We start from the raw sequence: 27,980 nt of genomic DNA, 5'->3' as shown, positions 1-27,980 counted from the left end.
ATCGTCAACAAATATGAGTTTTTAAATGACAGTATTTATTTACAAATGCAGTGAAATATAATGGACATTTACGCATATGTTATATAAAAGTTGTAAATGCCAAACAAAGACCATATCAGACACAATATACTGTGATCTATATTATTGCAGCGGATATATGTAATGCAATAACAGGACATTAATGAAATGCATAACATAGAATAGACTATTATAATAACACAATATACCAAAACACAACAACTTAAACTACAGAGAATACTGTACTTACACAAACACGATAAAAAAAAGCAACATATAAGTGATAGTACCACAGTAGGTTTCTTCTGAACACAAAAACTCAAAAGTCAATAGGTCGTCTAACATATATTCCTTTTTAATGATACTGGCACCACTTTAAATGCAAAAGATCCCAATACAGGTCAAAGATCAGTCGTAGGAAAAATCTCAAGTGGGAACTGCGACCGAAAGGTCATCATTCAGTCATGTCTCCTTGATTTATGAAATGCGTATGGGAAGTGCACTGGATGTAGAAGCTCTCTGAACTGAAGAATGAAAGTCATGCCCATATATGTGTGTTTATGGTTTCCTCTACTGTTTTTTTCTTCTACATGTTTAGTAAGGGTAGTGTTTCTGTTTCTTCCCTGCGAAACATGCCATCCACGTGCACAACAGCATGGCCACCACAGCTCCAGCCCCGGTGCAGTAATAAGCCCATCCGATCTCACAAGAACCTGAAAGAAACATCAACCTCATCATGTAATACTCAAAATTGGTTCTGCTCACACAATATATAATGTGTGCCACAATAGATCATAAATATGACTTTTTAATAATATTGTATATTTAAATGGTGAATGTAAAAATCTGAACTTGTCTATATCCCAACGTACCAAGATTGAACTGGTCAGAGCTGTTGCCGCAAGTCTGTCTGACCTCTTCACTGTCCCATCCTAAAGGGTACAGTGCACATCCCGATCCGATCAGCAGCCCTGCAGAGAAAACACTGTGAATACAAACAGACTTAAAAGTAAACAAGAAGAAGAACTTTATAACATGACTAAGAGCTCACATAGTTTCCCGCTGTGTGAGGAGGAGAGCATGATATCTCTTGAAAAATAGGTGACAGCCATGAAAAACAGTGCTTCATGCATTTTGTCATTGGTCTGAAAAGCTATTATTTGTTTTACTGCAAACAATGCAGGATCATTAGCTCATTTTTTTCTGTTTGACACAGATACTCTATCACACGCGAACACAAACACACACCTCCACAGAGACGATAAAACACAAATCTTGTTTTCATCTGGACTCAAGATCCAAACAGCTATGAAAATATGATAATAAATGCAGCAAGCAGCTTATTTATAAACGAGCTTCTAGGGAATTCTTTCATATTTTCCCTTTTATGTTCTTAGCAATTCAGCAAAAATAAACAGGCATGCAATTCCCACCAGAAACATATACCAGTTTCAATCATGGCTCCTCCTCTCCAGCGAGCTCAGAATTCTTACCAGAATATTTCCTAATAAAAAATGACCTGCATGTGCCTTCATCAACCCTGATGATGCATTATGGTTTCAAGTGTCAGTGTGTCTGTGTATATATATTATACACACACACACACTGGTCAAAAGTTTGGAATAATATATCTATTTTTTTAAAAAGAAAAAACTGCTTTTGATCAGAAATACTGTGAAAACAGCAATATCGTGATTTTTTTATTGTTTATTAATTTTTTTATTTTTATTTAAATGTTTTCAAGTTTTTTTTCCCACTACCATTCGATATTATGAAATAAGTACTAAAGAAATTCAGCAAGGACACATTAAATTGACAGTAAAAACATTAATAATGTCATAAAAGATTTACATTACAGAAAACAGTTCTTTTAATTTGGAACCTTTTAATTTTTTAATTAGTTTACAATATCACTGTTGTTACTGTATTTTAAATGAAATAAGAGCAGCCTTGGTGAGCATAAGAGACTTGATGAAACATATTTAGCAGCTAGTGCAACCATGCTGTGTGCATACCTATGCATGTCATGTAATGTTTGGCTCTCTTTGTGTCTGGTTACAAATGATGGGTGTGTGATCTTCTCAAGTTGTCTGTGCCGACTAGTTGTTGTCTGAGATAATGAGAGGACAGAGAACTGAACACAAAGAACACTCCTACACTGCTGCCCACTATTTTTGGAATGATTTGCTTTCATTTGTACTTAGACTTTGATGCCTCAGACGTTCTTTGATATAAAAAAGCCTAGATTCTAGCATTAGTATCCCAGTTCTGTAGGACTTGCTCCTTGTCAGAACTTTCAAAACTTGTCTTTGACTTTAAAATTCTTCAACTGCCTCCTGTTACCGCTATCCATTCAAGCAGGCCTGAAAATCCATTACATTGCATCAGGCACTTGCAAAAATTACATTCTACTTCAGAGTTCAAAACTGCAAAGGAATACAGAGGGAAAGGAAATAAGCTTTTAGTGCTTCTACTTTTGTTTCTCAGAAGCAATCAGAGAAGTTATGAGTAATCTATAAGTTGATATTGGGCTAGTTATTATGTGTATGTGAGAGTGTGAAAAGAATGCAGACTTATGCAGAAATTAACTTCTGCAGATTGCAGCCATACTACTTTCACGCTGGCGTGTGGTCGAGCACATATGGCGAGGTTTGTAAAGTTGCGAGTACAGCAGTTCTCCTTGACCAAGACAAAAATGGACCATTGCAGTGCTGTGAAATGAGGTGGGCCTTTCGTCACTGAAAAGGTATGAAAAAATTGACAGTGATAAAGTGAACCTGAGGGACAAAGTGCTGCACACTCCCACTCTGACAAAAGTATCTCTGTGGCTTGCAATGTGATTCTGGTAGAATGCGGCACTGCGTTTTCAAAGTCATAGTACCACCAGCATAGGGAAAGTTCATAAACTGTATGTAGCGCATAGTGTATAGTCAGCATATACTAACTAAATTGCATGCTAGTCAAAGTGTGTGCACTATAATAAAAAAATATGCTCTGGAAAACCAGTTTTCACTTCATCAACAAAACAGTATAGACTAAAAACTGCACTAGGTATAATTCCCTTAAAAAATTTACTACACAACTAGAATGAACTAGACACTATGCACTATACAAACCAAGTATGCACTAAATGTAGAGTGTACAACAAAACTAGTATGCACTAGGGAGCACTCACTACAGAGAAACTACAGAAAACTTACTACACAACTATACACTAAATCATACAAAATATTCACTGATGTAGTATATACTACATAGAATGCACAACAAAACTAATTTGCACTTGAAGGCCTACACTAAAAAATAAATATGCATGAAAAAAAGCACTAGGTGGTGTACACTACAAAATAAATATACATGAGAAATAAAAACCGAATATGCACATGTGCATGAAATTGCATGCTCTATAAAAGCTGACTGCTAGGAGTTGTGCATATGAGTAATTTATATAACGGGAACGGAAATAAATGGTGGTCATGTGGAAACAGATTGAGCTGCACTAGAGCTCAGAATGTAAGGAACCCAAAAGGAATTTTGCTTTGACTTGGAAAAATGAATCTAAGGAACAAAGTGAAGAAAACAACGGAAAGTTTGACTCATTAGATAATGATCTCATGAGATGTGTGTGTTTACTCCATATGAGTTTCAGTAACAGGACGAAAAGGGCATTGTGTGCAGCTGATACATATTTGTATGCAGCATCAATGTGAAACAGAAAAGTATGTTTGAGAGAGAGGCATGGGAGGACACAATCCAGCATAGGAGGCGTTACTTATAAGCATTTAGTCTCTAAGGATTCTCATGTTGCTCACATATAGAGATCAAGCTCTAACCTGAAACCCATAATCCTGTTTTAAACCCTCATCTAAACACAATTCTCTCCCTGCATGAAAAATGTCAAGGTCTGAATTTTCAATCAGGCCACAAAAACAACTCAATCAACTTCAATCTTCTCACTCTCATGTCACATGCTTTGCCAATACTTGCGATTCCAGAACCTTGCAATGGAATGAGAAGGTTTATATCAAGTGGATTACCATTAGTTTTTCTATTTGAAGAAAATACAGATTTGAATTTAGTAAATGATGAAGAATTGGTACATTTATTAGAAATAATAAAAATAATGTTATTTTTTTTACATTTATAATTTCTAATAAAATCCTAAACATTTAGTGCATTTTTATTAAAAAATGTTTTAATTTAATAACTGATGAATAATTGTACAAAGTTTTAGAAAACAATAAATAAAATAAATAATAGGAAGATATTGAATAAAAAGACTAATATTAATAATAATAATATTATTTTTAATGAATTTCTAAACTTCTGCATTTCTAAATATCTCACCATGGATCCATATTTTGTTTGGAAAATCCTAACTTTATTTAGTAACTGATAAAGAATTAAAAAAGCTATAAAAAATAAAAATAAAAACCGTAAGCATAAAATATACACAGATAACTGACAGTATAACCAATCTAAAAATAATTTGAAGGCTTGTTAAAAAAGACGAGGGGCTTCAACCCCTGAAAGGGGAAAACAATGGAATTGGTTGTTTTCTAGAGATGAGATTATTGTGTAATGCAGCAGATGGTCTACTGTCAACAGTACAGGGCTCACACAGCCTGACAACACTGCAGGAAATGAGAGCGCCAAGACACAGTCTTCAGTGGAGACAGGACAGCTAAGACGACTGTCTTATTACAAAGAGCAACACCTCTGATTGCTACTTACGCAAGCTCTCTTCAGTGAGTGCACAGATAACGCCTTCATACAGTATCTGAAGTGTTTTTCACCAGAAAAAAAAAAAACAGAAACCACACTGTGGAGGAAGGGACAGCATTGCAGTTGCAGCCTCCAAGAGCTTGCATAATCTGAAAGGAATGACTTAAACTTCACATTTCACTTACAATCCAAAAGATCTGCTGTCTGGTATGGAAGCGTATGGGTAGCATAATTCAATTTGGGATGTAATATGCAAAATGACAATGCAATATGTAAAATGAAAATGCATTTCTGTATTTACATTTACATTTTCCAATACATTGGTGCAATGTTTGGTGCAAAATGAAAATGAAAATTAAATTACATACTTTTAATTTGCCATTTCATACACCAGTTTTAATATGTAAAATGAATACTAATTTTAACGCTTTATAAGTTGCAAAATGAAAATGAAAATGTATTACAGAAATGATTAGATATGTATAACATGTTCAAGCAAAAACTGTGGCAAAATTATCATTTAAATGCTATTTTTCTTAAATGCATTAACACTCACAGTCAAGACACTTCGATTGCATTTTCATTCAGTGTCCCGCAATGAATGTAGCAAAATTCAATGTGCACACTGAAAATGCATTCCAAGCCGATCACGTGTCCGCCCCCTCCCGCCATATCAATCACTGCGTGAACAAGGCGGGGCTTGCAGAAGGTCTGAGACTCAAATCTCAAGAAGAGGATTCAAGTGAGAGAACATGGACAAGACAGTTGGTCCGTGTACGTTTTGATCATTTCAGTTTATGGCTTTAATATTTCATTCGCACTTGTGGGCGGAGCTGAAACGCTCCTTTCATCTGATTGGTCGAATCGCTCCACCTTCAACTCGGTCTTTTCATTCTTTCAGGCAGAATAAGAGTCAGTGCAAGTGTGACACTGTAATGTCTGAAACCACCACTCACTGTTAATTAGCATAATATTTGAATCAGATGTAGCTGGGCACATAATTCGTGCTGCTGAGACCTGCAAATTATTTCTAGGTTGTAGTATTGTATGAATATTGTCCCACTGATAAATACAGTGCAAATAGTTCTGTCTCTTTGGAAAAAAGTGAAGTGAAAAAAAAAATCAATAATAGACTGAACAGTTCCATGTCTGTAACATTTACCACTCTCATCTTTTAAGTCATAAGGCACTAGGTATGTCTGTGTGACATTAATAAATAATTGTAAAAATTAATATTGTTACATTTCTGAAATAAAAATAGTAAAATTAGCTCTATGCTGATCAGTGCTCCTGTAGCCTACCCCAGAGCGCCCTCTCGCGGCTGTAGACGATAATGTTTTCTCTTGGTTCTGAATAAATGCGTCTTACATGTTTTTTTCCTCGTCATGACGTATTTTTGGACTGATGCAACTTATACCGAAAAATACGGGTAACATTATTATTATTATTATGAGAGTAATTGACACAGACTAGAACTTTAATGTTTCACCAAATTCAGCTCAGATCTTCAGACTCGTCTGACTCGTGTTGCTGTATAACTGGCCAGACTTACCTTCCCAAAAAATCCTATTTAATTTTATTTCATAAATTTAACTACATTTATTTCCACTTCACTGTTATCCAAGGAGACAGAACTATTTGCACTGTTTTTATCAGTGGGACAATATTTATACAATACTATAACCTAGAAATAGTTTAACGGGGTCTCTTGCAAGTCGCAGCAGCACGAATTATGTGGCCAGCATAATTGGGTTCAAATATTATGCTAATTAACAGTGAGCGGTTTCAGACATTACAGTGCTTCACTTGCACTGACTCTTATTCTGCCTGAAAGAATGAAAAGACAGAGTTGAAGGTGGAGCAATTCGACCAATCAGATGAAAGGAGCACTTCAGCGCCGCCCACAAGTGCGAATGAAATATTGAAGCCATAAACCGAAATGATCAAAACGTACACGGACCAACTGTCTTGTCCATGTTCTCTCACTTGAATCCTCTTCTTGAGATTTGAGTCTCAGACCTTCTGCAAGCCCCGCCTTGTTCACGCAGTGATTGATATGGCGGGAGGGGGCAGACACGTGATCGGCTCGGAATGCATTTTCATTGTGCACATTGAATTTTGCTACATTTATTGCGGGACACTGAATGAAAATGCAATCGAAGTGTCTTGACTGTGAGTGTTAATGCATTTAAGAAAAATAGCATTTAAATGATAATTTTGCCACAGTTTTTGCTTGAACATGTTATACATATCTAATCATTTCTGTAATACATTTTCATTTTCATTTTGCAACTTATAAAGCGTTAAAATTATATTAAAACTGGTGGATGAAATGGCAAATGAAAATTTTGTAATTTAATTTTCATTTTCATTTTGCACCAAACGTTGCACAAATGTATTGGAAAATGTAAATGTAAATACAGAAATGCATTGCCATTTTAAATATTGCATTGTCATTTTGCATATTACATTCTAAATTGAATATTGCTACCCATATGCTTCCATAGTCTGGAACGCGGGGGGACCAGTCACGTATGGATTCAGTAAACACTCCAGCACACACCGATAAGACGTATCTCTTAGCCTTAAAGCCGACAACAGTCTCAAAAAATTCCACTTTCAGCTCCAATGCAATCAGTCATCTTATTCTCTCTGTCTTAACTGAGAAGAGAGGATATCACATCAAAGAAATATGGAAATTAGGGTCTGCAGATTTGTAGTCGCTTGCCATTTTCTATCACCACATTAATTTTCATGACCCTTTCTAAGACTGGGCCATAGGCATTAACAGAACCTGGAGAAAACACAGAAAATCCCATTTTAAAGTCTATTTCATAATTATAAGAACCTTTAAAGTATAATAATGATAATAATAATAATAATTATTATTATTATTTAAAGAATATTATTATATAAATACACAATTATATATATATATATATATATATATATATATATATATATATATATATATATATATATATATATATATATATAGTTTTCCAGCTAATCAGCTGCAAAAACAGCATGACAATTACCAGTGCTACTGTTGTCTCTCTCAGTAGGAAGCGTCAGGTCAAAGATGAAAGGCCTTGACCAATGTGTAATGTGAGGTCTGTGAGTTTAGACAATGTCTACTTATGTTCTCATGAGCAAGCACTTCTGAGGGGTGATGATGAGGCTCAAGACTGCATGCCATTTCAATCAGCAGAGCCTACTGAGGAACACAACTGTTTTTGCATTTTGCCTTGAGTACAACGTTCATTGCATGGACAAAAAACATAAAGACATTATTTAAAAAATATAATATTCTTTCATGTTGCACAGGAGAAAGTCAGTCATACAGGTTTTGAATGACATACAAGTGAGTAAATGATGACTATTAATTTCTGCATGGCACGCTATCCCTTTACTGACCAAATAAAAAGGGCTGAAATAACATTGTTTAAATTTATTTTGCCAGCAAAAATATAATTTGGTGCCCCATAACAACTCTTCCTGATTAAAGAAACAGACAGCCCTGAAACAGAGACGGTTCTTGGCTTTAATGTCACCCATCTATGTCCCACTTTATATTAGGTGGCCTTAACTACTATATACTTACATTCAAATTAATGAATCATTAGATACAATGCACTTACAACATACATACATGTTTTTTACATTGTACTTATATATATATATTTTTTTTTTAAATACCGGCATGTCATTACATCTGTAATTAGTTTCTGTAATAACATTTATAGTTACATTGTTGACCCATCCCTTACACTCATACCACCAAACCTGTTCCCAACCTTACCCATATCCCACCTCAATAGCAGCAGAAGTGTTTTGCAATACAAAATAAGTACAGTGTACTTGGTTTTTGATGCAAGTACATTGTATTTAAGGCCACTTAATATAAAGTGGGAGCCTCATCTAAATGAGACACTTATGAAAATGGTGCCCTGAAGGGTTCATATGACCATCCATGTTCATGCATTCTCCCTCTCATTAACATCAGTGCGTGACATCTTGGTTGGAAGATCTGATCGCGGATGGCTCCATTACGGCAGCATATGGTAGAAGGGCATACCCACACAGACCATCAAAGCCAACTTGAATCTGAAATTAAGGCCCCTTGAGAACGATGCAACATTTCTATTCCACACCATTGACCAAGAACTTTCTCAAGGACTTTCCCAGACCACCTACAAGCTCTTGAATGGGATTGAGGATTAAATAGGGAAAACTAAGGCATTGTTGTCCCAACCCACAACCTGACTGGGTGTTTTGAGATAAAAAAAAAAGTCTTTCAAAAACAGGTTATGATCCGAAGTACTTCTAGAGCCTTTCTTTCAACACCCTAATGATTTCACTAGTTTCAACATAACGTTCCAGCAGATGTTGAGTTTTGCTTTTCTTTTTAACCCTAGAGAGAAGGAGAGGTTTATTGAGTTTGGTTGAAGTCAACAATGGAAACATCTGGATGCAGTTATAACACAGTACATTCCCACATAGAGGAGACGATGTCATCCAGGAATCAGCAGGAGAGAACTGAGAAAAAGAACCGATGGGAGGAACCTTCCCAAAAGACCGACGATTTCTATCCATACCAGATGCTAAAATAACACTCGAAAGGTTCTGGGAAAAAGAACAGTGTTCCATTGTTCTAGAAGCAGCTCTAAAAGTGTCTCATCAAATATCAGGTGACTAAGAGCGTATGTGAGACATATTTCAAGTAAGAGCTGTTAATAACTTCCCTAAAGTTTGTATGTTTAAGGTGGAGTTCACCCAAAAATAAATTCTGGCATGATTTCACCTTCATGTCGCTAAAAACCTGTATTGTTCGTCTCTGAAACATAAAAGATATTTTAAACCCCTTGGATTTTACAGAATGAGTTGAAAAAATTAGTTGATGAACTAATAAACTAATTTTAACAGGTGCCACTTATCTAACAGCAAACAAAAATAAAAAAATATCTGGACTGTTTCCAAACAGGTTTCATCTGCCGCTATGCCAAACATATAGCTCTGCCCCAAACTCATGTCATTGGTTGAGCCAATGTTGCTGTTGTTGGGAAGGTTGTGCTGCTCAAACAAAGAAATGTTTTGAATTTGCCACATAGTTGACACTTTTTGCTGGGAAATCCACCAACAAATTGCTTACTTATAGCTATCTCTATATCAAGATGGGATTTTAAAGGGATAGTTCACCCAAAAATTGTCATTCTCTCATCAATTACTTATCATATCATTCCAAACCTGTAAGACCTTCATTCATTTTCAGAACGCAAATAAAGAAAATTTTATATAGCTTAATATGTGTTTCGAAGATGAACAAAAGTCATCAAGAACAAAAGAAAGGGTTTCGAACAACATGACTGAGGATGAGTAATTAATGACAGAATCTTTATTTTTGGGTGAACTATCCCCCTTAAAAATTTTTTATTCAACATTAAATTCAAATCAAATTCAGTATACATTAAATGAGTGCGGTCAATCAATAAAAAAAAATTACTAATTAATCACGCATTTTTATCATGATTAATTGTGATTCATCCTATATAACATTACAGTTTTTAAATATACTTTTATATTGCAATAATTTCACATTCAATCTCCAAATTAATGTAAAAACAACATTAAGACAGTAAATATTTAATATGCATATTTTCACTGATACCAACTAATACTGATTTTAAAAAATTCCCCCAAATATTTAACCATTGACTTTAGCCATTCAACATTACATTATAATTCAGAGCTATCAATTTTAACATTTATTAGACTTTAAAAAATAACTTCTAATTTAAGCGAACTTAAAGCAATCTTCACATAAACCCATTAAAATAAATGTCGTATTGAGCTAGGCTACATGTGTCCCTCAGTAGAAATATACAGCAATTGAATTTAGAAACACTAAATTCTAATCTAAATACAGATTAATCCTTTAATTCTTGATGAACAGAATCACAGCAGCTGGTTATTAGGTTGTTCTGGCTGCTATTTCTATAAGAGCTGCCGCTGCTGAATGTGACGCAGATCTGACACACATAGTATTTTCTCTCAACTCTCTTTACCTTTTCTGACCCTTCAGGTCTTGAAGTCTCTACTAATGATCTGACAAGTTGAATCAGGTGTATTAATTTTACAGCAGCTTTAATCGCCTTTTTGGTAACTTAATGGCTTAACTGACCATGACATTGCATACATGTAGTTTCTTTCGCAATTTGATATGAACTGGTACAAGATACAGCGTGCAATACTGTATTCGCACTCGTTTGGCTCACGCCTGGTGCTGAAGTGAAGTGGAGTGCGTATCTGAAACTTCTCCCGTTGTCAGTCTTTCTGCGACTGAATAAATGTACTTCTTATCAAGAAAAAAAGAGACAGATGTAGCAGTTATGAGTAGGGTGGCCAACCCTATAGGCTCCGCCCATGCCTTAAATAATTTGAATGCATTAAACAGAAAAAATTAATCACTTGCGTTAACAAGCTAATTTTAAAAGCACTACTTTAAATGTTTCCCGCCTTTTACTTTGTTAATATTGAATTTTTAATAGCTCACATGTAAGGTTTCTGTCATGTATAAGAAGTCTGTATCATTTAAATATTTTTCTCCCTTTCAAGATGTGATTTAAAAGAGAAAATGCACTTTGATCATTGAAGAGCAGTGGAGCGGGAATCTGAAGGGTAAAAAAACAGACGGGAATGAATGGCATCAAAGAAATTATGGAAAACATGTAAAGATGTGAAATATCACTCCCAGCATCATCTCAATGAAAAATGCCAGTGTGAAGTGAGGTCCCGCATTAGAAAGGGGAAAAATAATTTACACTTCATCAGAATCGGTTACCTTCTAAAAGGAGAGAAAAAGAGAATTCAAGGTCACTGCCTAAGAGACATGCATCACAAGTAGAGTCATCATCAGCTCGGACGTGAGAAAGAAAATCCCAGTTAAGCTCATAGGAAATGGATTACAGTGGGATGGATATCAAGATACCCCAATACAATTTCGCTTTCTCTTTCTCCTGTGAGAAAGAGAATATTCAAGGTTTGATATTCTGCCATAATAATAATAATAATAATAATAATAAAAGAAGTAGAAAAAGTACATAGCAATAAAGGCTGCATTGGGTGCATTTTGGCCTTGGCTTATAAAACAGTGATATAAAACAGTGAATTTTTTTTTTTTTTTTTTTTTTGCAGAAAATGACAACATGCATAGCTACAGTAAAATAAACAGACTCAGAAACTTTAAAGAAGATGAAAACATGGACTTCAAAAATACACCAAAGATTGATGAGACAAACAGAATGAAAGGGGAAAAGAAAATGAATATTTAAAGGAAAGAGACAATATTAAAATGAGGTATCTGGTGGTAGGGGAGTGTCACAAGTTATTCTGAAGGATAATGATCTTCATAATAAATAATTAACTAGATTTTTATCTGAGGCCACTATTCGAAGGTGATCTGGTTGGTTTTCAGCACTTTGCAGGGTGTCCTGGCTGGTTACTTATTGGTAAGATAAAATGAAATAAAATAAATTTATGAATAAAATAATTATTCATATATATATATATATATATATATATATATATACATACTTTTTAAGCAGCAATATTTAAAGTAATATTCTTAAGCACAAATTAGGGATTAGTTAGCACCACTAAAGATGTGAAATGCACACGCTTATACTGTCAGAAAACCTTGGTTGCAAATCACGGTAGGACTGCCAACTAGGAAATTAAATCTCAGGTTTATAGTCCACTGCTCATGTGAAGAATTGGTGTGTGTCGTGTGTGCAAGTAAAATCGTCCATCACAGGTCGTCCTACGCTGCCATACTATGCTGTCACATTATGCTGTGACAGCTGTACTAGGAGTTCAAAGAACAGACAATGACTTCTTGTCGTCCCCCGAGAATATGCTGCCTTCCCTCCTCAAGAACACACAAAATAAATCAAACAAACAAAATCGCTTTTCACTACATCTCTAAGCATTTTATCAGCACAAAGAAGAATGCATGACCTCTTACAGGTCACAAGGGCACTGGGGTCAAGAGTGATTATCTTCCTATTGATCTGCGTCCCGTCATGATCAATATTGTGTCCTTTTATTCAGCTTGTGAAGGTGACCGCGACTCTTTTTATTTCCTAGTGAGATACAACGTGCTGTAAAGCTGCAGTAAAATAGACTCTCAAGCAACTGGCAAAGAGGGAAAGTTAAATACTGCTTGTGATGCAAGTTGTTCAAAATTTTTCATTTAGTGCATGCATTTAGTACACCTGACAAATAGACCAACAAGTACTTTTGAGCTCCATTTTGGAAGAATAAAATTATCGTAAAACAATCTTGTGGCAGTAATATTTTTATTCAGCAAGGATATGCTAAAATGATTAAAAGTGACAATAAAGATATTCATATTGTTACAAAATATTTCCATTTTAAATAACTGCAGTTCTGTTGAACTTTCGTCAAAGAATCCTAAAAACGTTTTCAACACTGATAATAAGAAATGTTTCTTAAGAATCAAAATGGCATATAAGAATGATTTCTGAAAGAGTATGTGACACTAAAGAATAGCAGTAATTGTTGACAAATCAAGCTCTGACATCAAATTACATTTTATAATAAATCACAATGGAAAACAATATTACTATGACTGTCCAGTTTCCATAAAAATGCATCTAAATTTGTTACAGTTTCAGTGGGTTGACTCATAAACCCAAAGCCAGTGTAGACATAAGTCAATCACAAGGTACAAAAAAGAACATCTAAGAATATCACGTTAAACCACTAGCCCTGGTTTCACACTGAAGAACATTGTTTTTCTGATTATTCTCCACACTTCTGACTCCTCTCTGTCTCCTACTTCTTGCCTAAAGAAATCAATGTAAGTATTACATTACTAAAGCAGTCTGTCTTTCGCAGCGATTCAAATCCAATATCAGTTCCTGAGGTTGAAGGAAAACTTAAGTGAGATGTGCTTTGCATTTACTTTCTAACAATATAATTTAAGCACACTTACAAAATGGAAAATCAGTAGCTTTTAAATCATGCACAGGAGGTCTGCAGCCTGCAACAACATGAAGCCTTCTGTCATAAACCTTGCCAAAAAAAAAAAAAAAAAACAAGTGCAAGAGACTGCATCAGCGTGTTAGAACACAATTATGTTGTCTATTCATTTTGTATTAATATTGCAAATAATTTATCAGTGTGGCATCTTCCAATTGAGGCATACATAGATTTTACCCCAGTTAAGGGAGTAAAATCACTGTAATGCATGACAAATATATCCATTTGTCCATAGTAAAGAAAATAAGTGCTTCAGGCATAAAACGTTGGTAAACCACTAAAGGAGGAAGTTCTAGCACATAAAGAAGCTTGTCTTCTCCTCATCTGACTTTCTCCACCAAGCACTTTTGAATCTATATATAACTGCACTGGGCAAATTACATCTCAATTACCAGAGCGCTATCTGTGAAGTGGCCTGCCAGGGATGAAGGGTTAGTGCTGCCAAAGCCCGTCATGTCATTGTTGACTTCTGGGTTGCCAAGTCAAATGGTCAGAACAAAGATAGAATGTTCCAAAACTCACATACTTACAATCTGGAACTCTTCATTGCAATTATGTCCATTTCTAAAAATTCTGACGCCCTGTTGTGTCTATATGTGGGTGGGCAGGTGGATGTTTATGTGCAGTCCAATCAAGGCTCATTGCCAGGAAGTGCTGTCCTGTCTTATCAAAACCCAACAGTGTGAAAACAGAGAAAGACCTGCACAGACTCGGACCTGCTGTTACAGATGGAATTTTCCATGGATGACAGGCTTTTTTTGGCAGCTTTTGTGATGAATCGGCTGCTGTTTGTTAAAGTCGACATGAAAATACGCCAGCAAAGCATGGACACAAAAGGGACCTGTAAAATAAAATGGTAAAGTAAATTTGAAGAAAAACCTAGAGTGCTAATTTAGAGGGTCCTTGCACCACTAACAAAACAAAGCTTACCTAAATAGATTTTTGTTTGAACACAGAGGCATGTGTCCCTCTGAAAAACATCTTCTGACTTGCTCTTCTCAAATTTTTTTTGACCAAAATACACACAGAGCCTGACTAAAATTCCATTATAGTGACGTGTGAGAAAGCAATAAAGGGTTAATGGTCTCCAGATGACCCTTTTGTTCATATTGACCCCAGCCAGGGAACGTCTTTAGGTTTAACATCTGAAATAGGCCAACAAGGAACATTAAAGGGATATTTACACAAAAATAAAGTGTGTAAATATCCCTGGTCAACCCGGTTCTTGACGCATACAGCGCTATGATTTCCGCGAAGCAGAAAACGTAGACAGAATCTCAAAATCCAGTCATGATAAAGAAACTTACATTGTAATATGGACAGTCATGGAGTTTATCAAAGTTAGCATAAATTAATCAAATCAAATCTCCTTATGGACCAGTATCTGTAAATGTTAAGCCGCAAAAGTTGGTTGAAATATTAATCCTGCATATTCTGCGAATCTCTGTGTGAATGAATGAATGGCAGAGACGTGCTACATTGTCTGAAGCGCGTGATGCTTGCAGTAATTTCAGCATCTGCCATCTCAATGAGGACATAAATACATAAACAACATCACCAGAACTGTTCTGAGTCACTTCACAAGTATTTTACCGTTTCATTTGAGTAAAACCAGTGTCAATTTAAAGGTATTCACGGCAACCCGGCAAAACAACCCTCTACATTGCGAGTAAATCACTCACATATGCAACTAAAGCGCAAATGGCAATTTCATTGGATGGTGCTGATCTATTACCATCCTTGTTTTGATTTCAGCAAATCAGTTCTACCGAACGCAGACAATGTGATTAATATTCATGAACCCAGCAGCTCATCAATCCATAGTGCATTGTATATTGTTAGTATGGTAGTAGAATTAGTAGTAGTATTATCTTTTAATAATATGATCTATTACCATTTTTTTTTTTACAGAAACCCAAAATGACAAATATGCATTCATACATGGTTATCAATTTTAGGTTCTAATCACTAAAGTTATATCATTAAATAGTGTTTAATACCATAATGTAATGCTTGACTGACTGATTAGGAAGCTAAGATTTAAGAAGCTGTGCCATTTTACAAAGATAAGCTGATTGGAATCATATGTGTGTGTGTGTGTGTGTAAAATAGCATATCAGTCTGGCGAGTAAACAAAAAATTTTACTAGCCAATGGCAATTATATTGCCAATGTGTGCAGACCGAAGTGTCCGCACTGAGCTCCATCATTAACCTTGGCATTCAATCCCTAGACGTGATTGACAGTCCTGAGCTCAGCTCAAGTGGCTGGCCAGCCGCTGCTATCAGCCTCGTGCACATGATGTAAAGCCACATGCCGTTACAGACCACCACAGACTTACATGGACCATAATTCTTATTTCAATCAGCCAGAGAGTGAGGAACGAATGAAATTGCGAGAGAAAAGGACACGGAGGAAAAAGGCCACTGCTGTGTCCCAAACTAAGCTCATGAATTAATTTAGCGTCATAACAGCCAACAAAAGCTGGGAAGGTTTTTATGAACATAAATGCATTATTATTCCAAAAGCCTGTTCCTTATAAAATGAGACTGTGGAAAACTTCACAATGTAAGTTTGTGACTCAGCAAATTAATTAGTAATGCTGTTTAGAAGAACACAATATGTTTGCAATTTAAGATTACATTAGTCAAGTTTGTAACGTCCTACATTTCCTACAAATCCAACATTTTGTTCTTTGGCAAAATTTTGCATGGTTTGACAACTTTCTCAAGATTAACATGCCTCTAAGGTAGGAGATCAAGTCTTATTTTTTAATTTTGGTCATCAAATGAAGCATATGGCTTTGGAGGACTTGCAATATATAGTGAATAAGTGATAAGATTTGTGATATGTTTTGGTGCTTCTGTGTCCTTTTTTTCCAGAGCAGCACATTCTTCGATCTCTGTTCTTGTTCTATGATCTATAGAAGAAAGAAAGTCATGAAGGTAAGCAACATAATTTTCCTTACGTTGGCTTTGACGGCAAATGCAGCAGGCTAAAAAAGAAACAGGCTGTTGCAGAAAAAAAAATACATATTCAAACTCAAGAAAGCAGTAAACAGACTGAAAAAAATCCTCAAAGCTCTAATGGTGCCTCTGAGATACCACCTTCTGGTTGCATGAGACTTGAAGAGATGAAAACTCTTCTCTACTGAGCTTCTTTCAAATGTGCCTGTGCCATCTGTGTGAATCCAAACCTTTCTTCTCTTCTGCTTTATCCTCAAAAAAATCTCCCTCTGCCACACTGTTGGATCGGTCTCTGAGCTAGGAGAGAAAACCATATTTCCTCTTTTACTGTAGCCAAAGAATGTCTCTGCTGCCACAGTCGTGGACCTTAGAGGACCATCTGGAAGCCTGGAACATTCCAGCATGATTGCCCCGAGGAGAATGCAGACCTGCATTCCAATCTGAGGGAGGGAGCCGGAGAGGGACCACGCAGCGCTGGAAGTGGACTGAGCCAAGTTCGCAATGGAACCTCTCAAAGTTCTTGAACACAGAGGCTCCTTTGTTCACTTATCCATAGAAAGTTGGCTTTGTTCAAGCGTGCGCGTGCTTTGCCAAAAGTTAATATCATCTAGCTCATGCCCTTCTGGATAAGAAAAACCATTGCGATAAGAAATTAAAGCGATAGTTCCCCCAAAACAAATATTCTGTCATCATATAGTTACTCTTAGGTCATTCCAAACCAGTACAACCTGTAATATTTGATCTATGAAACATTAAGTGTCAGTGGGGTCAAACAAAAATTATGTATGTAAGATTGGGGTAGGTATTTTTTTGTATTGATTTAAAATTTCAGCAACATTGACTCTTTCCAGTTTATTTTTGATGGATTTTTTATCCATTTTATAAAACAGAACCATCTGTTCATGAATCAGACTGATCTGAGCTAACTCACTGATCTAGTCAAAGTGGTTAACAGCTCACTGGAAGTAATGATTATGAGTAAATAATGACTAAGATTTCAGTCGATATTTGTTTGAAGTGGTGTGTACTACTTATCCCACTTTACACCATTTTGAAGCATGAAACCCCCAGTTCCCATTGAATGAAATGGACTGGAAAATAAAAATCCTTCAAAATGACTTCTTTTGTGTTCTGTGGAAGACAGAAAGTCATGGGGCTTTGAAACAATACGAAGAAGTGTAAACATTGGGTCAGCTACCCCTTTAACAAAAGTAAACGGCCTATGTCTCAATTTGCTGATAGTTTTGTTGGATGATGACAGAGAAAGGAGTGCTAGATGCTGTTCGAGAAGACATGGTATACGGGCAAATATGAAAAAGAATCCGGACGCTCTTTCATGAGCTGCACACACCCACACGCTCACATATGCTATTCTGAGCATCTGAGGATTTGCACATCCACGCTCTCTTGTGAATCACTGCCTTTCTCAATTATGTGAGCTGGTTTCAAGATATGTGCCTCAAAGCCAAAATATCATACTGGATTTGAAGACAGTTTTTTTTTTAGCCAGTTAAGTTTTAATGAATAATTCATGAATGAAGGATCTCCTTCCAGCACGTGTTCGCCTGACTCTCTCTGGTTTATCAGGCCACGCACACCCACAACGACATTCAAAACAATGGGAACACAAATCTCTTTATATTCGACACACCATAGCAAACTCATTCGGAGTCTCATCATCCCAACCAAAGACTAGAGCACAGTCTCATTAGTGACACAGTATATATTTTATGAAGTAATCTTTATGACAAAATTACTGAACATTAATACTACTCAAAATTTGTGTTCGTATTTAACATTTTTTGTTTTTGAAACCGACATTTTAGTGTCACAATTCCTTTTATCCCGAACCCAAAAATCCTTTGCATAAAATTTTTTCCTTCACCTACAATAAGTGAGCAAATCGTTCCAGACTAGTGCTAAGCAAAGGCTAAAATTTTGTTGAGTTGAAAATGAAGTCATGTTGCACACCACTTTTCTTACAAAAATGTAAACATATGCAAACACCAGTTGTAGCCATGACCTAAATATCCTTATGGCTGTTATGTAGATTTGTCAAAGGTGGCGATATTGCAGCCTGTTGGAAAGGTTTTGAGTCATTTCCTTATGAAGTCACGTAGGAATAATTTATTGTAAACCGTCCCACATGGAAAAAACCTATATGTGGATATATACACATATATGAAACCTATATTCAGTGTATATGCACATATATGCTGCATATATGCCATATATATGTGTACATATATGTGTAAATATATGCGTGCATATAAATTATAAATATCGTAATAATTTTATATGTACATATATGTACATATAATATAGGAAACTGGTCAATTTTATATATGTCACATATATTAAAAGCATATATCAAAACCTATATTGAAACATATATGTTTATATAGGTTTTTTCCATGTGGGGTGAGCGTTTCTTTATAAAAGTTGAGATTGGCCAGCTGATAGTGCCTTTCCTGCTCTCACGTTGCTTTCTCTGGAATTTAAAAGTCTGCTTTGAGGATACAATCTCTCCTAAATATGCCTTAAATTTTGTGTGTGGGTCAAATAACAAGAGAAAATGGAGAATGGCAAGTCTCCTAAATGGCTCCTAAAGAGAGCTGTTATTGCACATCTTGTTTAATGGCCCATTTTTATTTCCCAAAGTGTAAAATATGTATTAAAAATCTGCACTCTGTGATGAGAAAACACATACCAGTATTGAGACATTTCATGTCATGAAACTGCACCTTGATATCAAATTGTTATTTCAGTAGGTATATTCATTACTTTAAAACATATTTTAGCTTAATGTTTAATTTAATACATTTAAAAAACTGTTGTGGGAGTTTCTGTCTTTCATTCTTTCATTACGCCATTTTCTTAGTTGAAAGGTAATAAATAACAACATCTCATCTTTCATAACATAGCTTGTTATTTCAACATGCATTGATGCACACTAGTACATCTTTTAAGAATATGCTGGAATTTAATTTACTATATATAATTATATAATATAATTTTAGATGCATTAGTATAAAAAAACTATGTCAAAATTTCACTTCAAAGTAAAAAAAATGTCAAATATATTTTTCACATTAAAAATTAATTTACTTTTTTTTTTTGCTTCCTGAGATTATTTTCATGACAACTAAGTACATTTTCCCTCAATTCTCATAACTGCAATATAACAATACTAATCCTCAGATTATAATAATGTGTAATTTATATATTAATTAATAAATCTATATTGTACAATTTCTTTTTCTACCTGTAGTTTATGATTATTTGTAAAATAATATTCTATGATTTTTTTATCACAATTATAGAATTACAGAAATACAGAGGCATCATATAAATGAATAAATGATAGAATCCTTTGATAAATCTGTTACATACACTAAGAGATAGATCATTTAAATTACATACATTCATTACAGCAAAGAAAATTTGGGGTTACAAATGCTTAATAATAGTCATGAAAATAATATCGCAATGCAAAAAATCGTAATACCTTTAATGCCTTTATGTAAAATAACATTTTATTGTGCTGTAATATAACTGGCCTTGTGAGATTTCTAATCTTGCATATCATTTAGGAAGGATAAAATGTGGATTGAAACTCAATCATAATGGGCTACACCCAATGGTGTCAAATTTACAAGACATTATCTGATAGATACTCTCATTGATTTCTGTGAAGGACAGGAACTGGCCTATTCTGTTCACTGTGTGTCACTCTCATACTCTTTTTCTCCTATTTTCCAGCAACATTCCAAGCATTCCGAGGAGTCAACAGAATTTCTCAGACAGACGGGCAGACAGTAAAAAAACTGAGAGTGTGACATAGTGAGAGATTTGCACCAGTACTGGAGCCAGTAAGTCTCTTCCTGCTGCTGCAGCTGTCTCCATCAGCTGGATCCTGCCTGTCTTTCTCATTCACACCACCCTACGCCCTCTCATTTCTCCATCCGACTCTTTCCAAGCGCCCAGGGGTCGGCACGGGTCAGCTAAAACCAGAGTACACACCTTGAGCTAGGTCTGTTCCCACACGACCACAAATACATGTTGCTCAAGCGTGCATACGCTTCCGTTCACCACACAAATATACACAAATTAGCAGTTCTCAAAACCCGTCTGTTTCTGCAATTAGAAACTTTCCAGCGTGACTAATTCAATATTGTCAATTTAGATTTAAATGAGAGTGATTTACACAGCATCCAAACGTGACTTATTTGACATCTGAGTTAACAGAGGGAAACTTTCACAGCTCAACAATTATGCACGTTGTGCAGTCCACTGTGTCCAGGCATTAAGTCAAGGACAACTTTAGAAAAGCTAATCATTATTGTGACACATAGGCAGTCTAAGGACTTAAAGATACAAGTAAAGTGCCAAATTGTTGTAGTTTCTGAATTCAAACTTTGACAGACAACATACACATTTGTTCCAAGCTGCATTGACCCTCTGTTGGTATTCGTTGAAAGTTTACAGCTCAAGAAGTGAAAGCTTACAGTAAGACAACTGCTGCTGGATGGATTACTGAACTGTCACGTCTCAAAGCTTACTCAAGCACACGCATACACACAGTTGTTGCCACCTGACTTATTTGTGTTCTCCTCAGGGTAAGGTTGTATAAGATTTCCCAAATGTAAGTAAGACAACGTGATCTCTGGAATGAAGGGCCCACAAAAACACAGAACAATTGTGATATTCTGAGCACTGACTGAACGTGAACTGGCCTTATTTCTGTCACTTGAACAACTGAAGACAAGAAATTCACAAGTGAATGTATACATATACATGTGAATACACAAAACTTTGAGATCTGTCAGATTTTTTCAATGTTTTTGAAACACAAGTCTTATGCTCACCAAGACTGAAAGTATTCGACAAAAAATACAAGACAAAACAGTAACACTGTGAAATATTTTTACTATTTAAATGAACTGTTTTTTAGTTTAATAAAACTAAAAATGTAATTTGGCTTTGGGATGGCAAACTTAAATTTCCTGTGTCATTACTCCAGTATTCAGTGTCACATGATTCTTCAGAAATCATTCATTTAATACAATGTAATATATTCTGATTTGGTGCTCAAGATAAAAATATTTTTATAATAAAAGTTGAAAACAGTTTTTGTGGAAACTATGATATTAATTTACTGACGAAAAATGTTTTAACTGTAGTCGATACGTATGCAGCAGTGATGGTTTATAATGGTTCTTCAATCACCAGCTCATCAATTTGACTATTAAAAGTTCCCTAAGAGACAAAAAGAGAGCCCAAAACCAGCCTAATCATACAAGGATTCTAGGATTCCACAGAAAGTCCTATAAGACATATGCATTTGAGCTCATATCAGTTATATTTCAATTTTAGAATATTTTGTTAAATTTGATAATGCTAAGAGCTACTAATAGTGTAAAAGTGTATTCTTTCGTCTCTTTTTATTATAGAAATCCTTTCCACAGAATAACTAGATTCTTGCCTGCAACCACTGCAGAATTTGCAAAAAAAGTGATACAGACTCTAGTGGGCAAAGTTATGGTTCAATGAATGCATTCTTTTTCATCTTCTACTGCGCAATTCATACAGGGCAGCGAATACTCAAAAGTAAAGAGAAAAAGGAGTAAGATAAAAAAAAGAGTATCAGAGAACAGACTTTTGATAAGGGCATAAGGCAATACATAAGGGAAGGAAAGCTTGGGAGGAATCCAAACAGTTGAGTTTTGCATTCGCAAACTGTAACAAACTCATCAGGCAATGTCATTACAGCAAAGTGAGAAATATCTCCCAGGAGCTAAGGTTGATCTGAAAGGATGTCCTCAGTATTTCACTAATGTGATAAGAATACATTAAAGAGTAATTGAGAAAACACCCAGATCCCACTGAATCATATCGGCAGATCTCTCAAGCGAAAAAGACTTATTTCAAGGTCTCGGGTTCTCATTGGCCGGGATTCTGACAGTAGCCAGATGGATCCCATAAATCCTACGGTAAATTCACTGTATGAAACACATGACTGAGCCAACTGCCTTTCAGGGGAGCGTGTGTGACGTATGCAAACATGCAATGGGTGCTGTGAAGCAAGATGTGGGTGTGAGAAGAAATCCAATAGGCTGCAGGAACCATAACATTCATTCAGAACGCACAGACAACAATATACTTCCCAAGTCTGACCTATTATCAAATAATATTCCCACCTGAAAAGGGCAAACTGAAGAAGTGATACACCAATGTGGCATCTGGCATCCATCCCAGAATTAGTAAGTCCGTAAGCGAGTCTCTATTGCCTTTACTGTATCAAGTGATAAAAACAAAGCAAAGTGACAGCCTTCTAGGACAAGGAAAAACTGCAAACAGGAAATATTTAGTTGCCCTTGAATAAAACATCACAAAGAAATCAGGTGTGCATATCAAAGTGTGTGTGGAAAAGTAAAGAGAGCGCAAAGGAGGAGGGAATATGAAAGAGATATGTAAAAGAGAAGTGTTGCCTACGGTCCCTCATAGAGAGGTCACATATAATCAACCTCTATTATTTCCCATCTCCCTGAAATGAAGCAAAGTCACTGCTCTGAGGCAGGACAAAAGAAGAGAGGGTGATGTAAGTCATAAGGGCCCGTGAGTGGCCCTCCTACCCTCATATACAGCTCATTACAAAGCCAATCGCTTCATAAGCAGCTCTGCTACTGTCTCACAAATATAAAGATCTTGAAAAAGAAAAAGTAACAAGAGATAATTTATTCTGTTACCTCCTGCTCTCTCTGTCTTTTTTAATGTGTGAGTGTGTGTGTGTGTGTGTGTGTGTGTGTGTGTGTGAGAGAGAGAGAGAGAGAGAGAGAGAGAGAGAGAGAACAAGCCTGGATTTGCAATGCACGTCCTCGTTCTTGACCATTAAAAGCTTATTTGGCCAGGACTAGTTTTCCCGGAGGAGGTCAGGTAAATTTGTGCTTCGCAGACGTTTGAACAATCCTGTTTTTCCCTCATTCCTCTGTATAAATTACTGAGCAATTAAAATTTTGGGGGGTCCTGGGAGAAATTGAATGATGTCCGGAGAGGAATGTGTCTGATTATGTTATATTATTTTTCACAATGCTTCTCCTCATTTACTTTGACCTTTGGTGAATGCCGTAACTAAAGCTTAAATTTCTCGTTTCACTGCCTGGTGTGCCTTCATGATGAATTTAGACCTTTCAGCTGACTTCAGTTTGCCATCTGGGTAAAATAACAGTCAGTGGTTAAAGTACTGCTTGTATTGCATCTGATATAAAAAAGAATGTGTAGCAATATAGAAAGTACAATCACAAACTAATCAGAAAGATCCCAGTAGTAGGAGCATCAGGTATGATTCTGTCATTTTTTACTCAACCTCTTGTCTAGGTCAATGGGCTCCAGTGTTTTGTTGAAATAATGTTGGAGCGACATGAGAGTGAGAATATGATGAGACGTTTCATTTTGGAGTGAACTATCCTTTGAATTAAATTAGTTTAGTTTGTAATTTTACCAAATTTTCCAAAATACGTCCACTTCCCATCCAAAATCGGTACATGATGAAATCATAGACCTTCTGTGTTAACAACTGTAGCTCAATCACTAGTTGAAAAACCAATCCCATCTGACCAGTACTAAGGACATAAAAGGAAACTCTTGTTTGCTTTTTACAATTTGCTTTTTAGTTGCCAAGCAAACTCAAACTGATTTTCACCAGGTTGTAAGTTTGGTGTGTTGGCCCAAATCAAGAGGCTCCTATTGTCACAGGATGACATGAATCGTAGCAACAGAATGTCAAAACAAGCACACCAGGTTTCACTAAGAGGATGCGGTTGTCATCATGTGTTCCCGCTTAGGAGCTGCTAAGTACTTGCATCTGGGAAAGACGCAGAACGAAAGAGTGTTTGAGAAGTAGCAGTGATCCACTTGACTATGCATTTACAAGCACATTCATCCATCCTTCTGACAACCCACCTGCTCATCCAGCCAATAAATGCAACAAAAATTTGTAGCTGACCAATGCCAATACAAACTAACTACTGTAAAGAGTGGGGCCTATATAAGGTTATTCTTATAAGAATATTAAATTAAATTATTTATATCATATAAGGCAATATTAGATTATTTTATAACATAACGTGTTTAATTTAATTTAATTTTTTTATTTGATGGTAATACTCAAAACTCAAAATTAATATCATCAGGCTTAACAGCATGGCCAGTATCAATCTATCACTACTTAAAACTATAACAATTGCCCATTCAATCATTCATCTAGCTGTCACACTTTTCATCTCTCGATCCATCTATCCACTCATTCTGCCATCCATACATCCATTCATCCAACCATTTACCCATCCACTGAATCTCCAGTCAAGCTCCATGTAATTGAACTCACCTCCCACAAACTGTATCCCTCCTGCCACTCTTCCGATGGTGCGAGAGATTAGATCGGTAACACAGCATCCCATGATTGCCGTGAGAGCCACCAGGAGCAGCAGTCCGCAGCCTGTCCCCGTCACCACCGTGCAGATCCTCCACTCCAGACTCGGGATGCCCTGAAAGGAGGCATAGCGCCCACACTGCTCCAACATAACCGTACTACCACGGGCCTCATCCCTTACGGGGTACGAACAGCGGCGGAACGTTCCAAACGACACCGGCTTACCCATCTGTGACCCAAGCAGCCAGTATGGCATGAAAAAGCCTATGCAAGATGTGGCTGCACAAAGGAAGGACAACAGGGCCCATACCACACCTGCACATGTAAGACTAGATGCCATCACGCTCTGCTCAAACTTTCATACAGATTTATCTTTCATAAGACACTGATTTCAGGTTGAGCACGCATGCAGAGCTCCAAAGCCCACTGGCCTAGATACTCCCAGCATCTTCCTGTTCGGTTACACCTGAGGAAACAGTAAAAAGTGTGGGAGCGTTAGTAAAACCGTGGAACATCGGTTTTCAGACATAAATCTGAAGTGACAAGCTCTTCAAATTGCATAAACTGAAAGGTGTTCACTTTCTCATGTAATTTTCTATTTGAAGAAACAAATGTGAACATTGAGAGAGTGAGAGAAATAGAGAGAGAGGAGAGAGAGAAAGAAACTTGTGAAAACTTGTGAAACTTGTGTAATGCCACACATTAATGATAAATAAATTGACAAAAACATGTCATTTTTTATTATACATACTAAAAAAGCAAATATATACTCTACTGTTTACATAAAATGCATAATAACGTCAACTGTTTGTCACTTTTTGTATATAATATCTTAATGTTGTTCAAATGGAAAAGTTAGCGGACACATTGTCAGTCATCTATAAATAATCATATGGAATGTAAACAAAAGGAAACATGTATGGCGCACTGTCATGTTGAAAGTCCAAAAGTGAGTCAGAAACTGATTGAAGCATGCGATAGAGATCTTACTGTGTCGTTCACTGTGTCGATTCCACTTGATGTCAAAAACTAGAGAACATATATGACGACAAAATGCAGTGTATGCTGTCTGTTCGCTTCTATTCGTTCCTGGGTTGCGCGTCTCTGAAGTCTTTAACTCCGTCGTCTAGAGTCCACTTACTGTACGTCTCTGCCCGGGACTAAACCAGGCGTGCTAAAACCGAGTGGGAAAGAGCAAGCACCAATCTCCAGATCCTCCGCCCAGGGGCTGGTCTGATAATATAGGCTACTGCGTTTCCCAAGACGACGCAAGACTCCGCCTGGCTGCCGCGAGCGCTCTCAAAGTCCCTCGTCAAAGCCAAAGTAATTTCATTTCTGTCCTCCGTGGGAGAAAGGAAAATATTTATATATACTATAAATGTAATATACTATAATACATTTGAGCTAATTTTGGCGTGTCCTATAATAGGCTATTTTTGTGTTTCAAAGATAAAAGATATGAAGAGCTAGCACGGTCTTCTCTTTTATAAAACATATGCTTAATACGACTAACTTAACGTTAACCGAAATGTGTCAAACGTTTAACTAATTTAGTGTAAATCACATTTCAAACGGGTCGAACTTCAAACGGCGTTTTTGTCTCGTAAAGGGACTTCGGAAGAGGAGTTCTTCGTTCCGAGCAAAAATGATCAATTGAATCGTTTCACGAGGTCGTTCAAAGCTTCTCAATCAGTTCCCTAGTGAATCGGTAGATCGTGCACACGAGTTCTTACACTGGGGAAGACCGTGGCTCAGTCAACACTGGGACAGTTGATAAATCAATTTATATAACGTCACCATTGCTATTTATCAACAACAGGCAGGACCGTTATATTGTGATATTATTTTATGCTATTTAAGGTAGCTCTATCATATGAAAGTGAAATGTTCTATTACAAATCCAGTCAGCATCAATGCTCCCTGTTTTGCAATGCTTGTGGAATGGATTTGTGCAAAAAAAAAAAAAAAAACTGGTTGCAACTTCTTTCATCACAAATTTAATTAACTGATCTCATTACATTTTAAATTATTAAAAAGGTATCATTTCATTTTTTGAACCTAAAATTTAGCCTACTTTTCTTTCTCCGTAAGGTGGTGTGGCCAAAGGTTTCATTGGTGTTTTGTTATCATTGCAAGATTTCAGATGCAACCCAGTTAGTTCTTCCAAGGCACCAAACACTGGCACATGACCAGACCACTCTACTGGAAATACATACTGTGAGTTCTTTCAAGACTTTCAAGACAAGTTTATTGTTTTCATTCCCGGTAATATGTGTAAATGTTTAGATTTTTTACTAATGTGCTTTATTGTTCTTAGTGGTATCTTACCCTAATATTAGTCCAAGACTTTCAAGACAAGTTTATTGTTTTCATTCCTGGTAATATGTGTAAATGTTTAGATTTTTTACTAATGTGCTTTATTGTTCTCAGTGGTATCTTACCCTAATATTAGTCTGTTTCTTTTTTATTCTGAGGTCACCATAGCCACCCAGATCCAGTCCGTATCCAGACCAGATGGTGGATCAGCACGACCTCTACAGCCCTGAATGTCAGCTAGATGAGCTCCAGAGACAGATCCCCTCCAAAGACATCATTGGCCATCAGAACAAGACCATGAGAACCAGACAAGTCCTCTGCTCAATCTGACCTGTGTTGCAGCCTAGAATTAAACCAGGCCATGCTGTTTTCATCTGAACAGAGGAGAAGTGCTGAACTGGATGATGTCATCACTGAATCACCAATGAATTGACTTGTTATTGTCCCCTTGCATTATTGACA

The 27,980-nt window shown here is 36.3% G+C and overlaps 1 protein-coding gene across 1 annotated transcript; it reads right to left on the bottom strand.

Moving 5' to 3' along the window:
• Positions 1 to 14: 14 nt before the first annotated feature.
• Positions 15 to 26,414, bottom strand: LOC132127343 (LHFPL tetraspan subfamily member 6 protein-like). Its single transcript, XM_059539159.1, has 4 exons — positions 26,193 to 26,414; positions 25,158 to 25,668; positions 891 to 989; positions 15 to 731 (listed from the first exon to the last, which is right to left on the bottom strand). The coding sequence occupies exons 2-4, from the start codon at positions 25,540 to 25,542 to the stop codon at positions 613 to 615; spliced, it is 603 nt and encodes a 200-aa protein (XP_059395142.1). The 5' UTR covers positions 25,543 to 25,668; positions 26,193 to 26,414; the 3' UTR covers positions 15 to 612.
• Positions 26,415 to 27,980: the final 1,566 nt, after the last annotated feature.

The sequence above is a fragment of the Carassius carassius genome, chromosome 45 (assembly GCF_963082965.1).
Source record: "Carassius carassius chromosome 45, fCarCar2.1, whole genome shotgun sequence".
NCBI lineage: Eukaryota > Metazoa > Chordata > Actinopteri > Cypriniformes > Cyprinidae > Carassius > Carassius carassius.
Note: the sequence above shows the minus strand (reverse complement) of the source record. Positions and strands in the feature narration are given on the sequence as shown.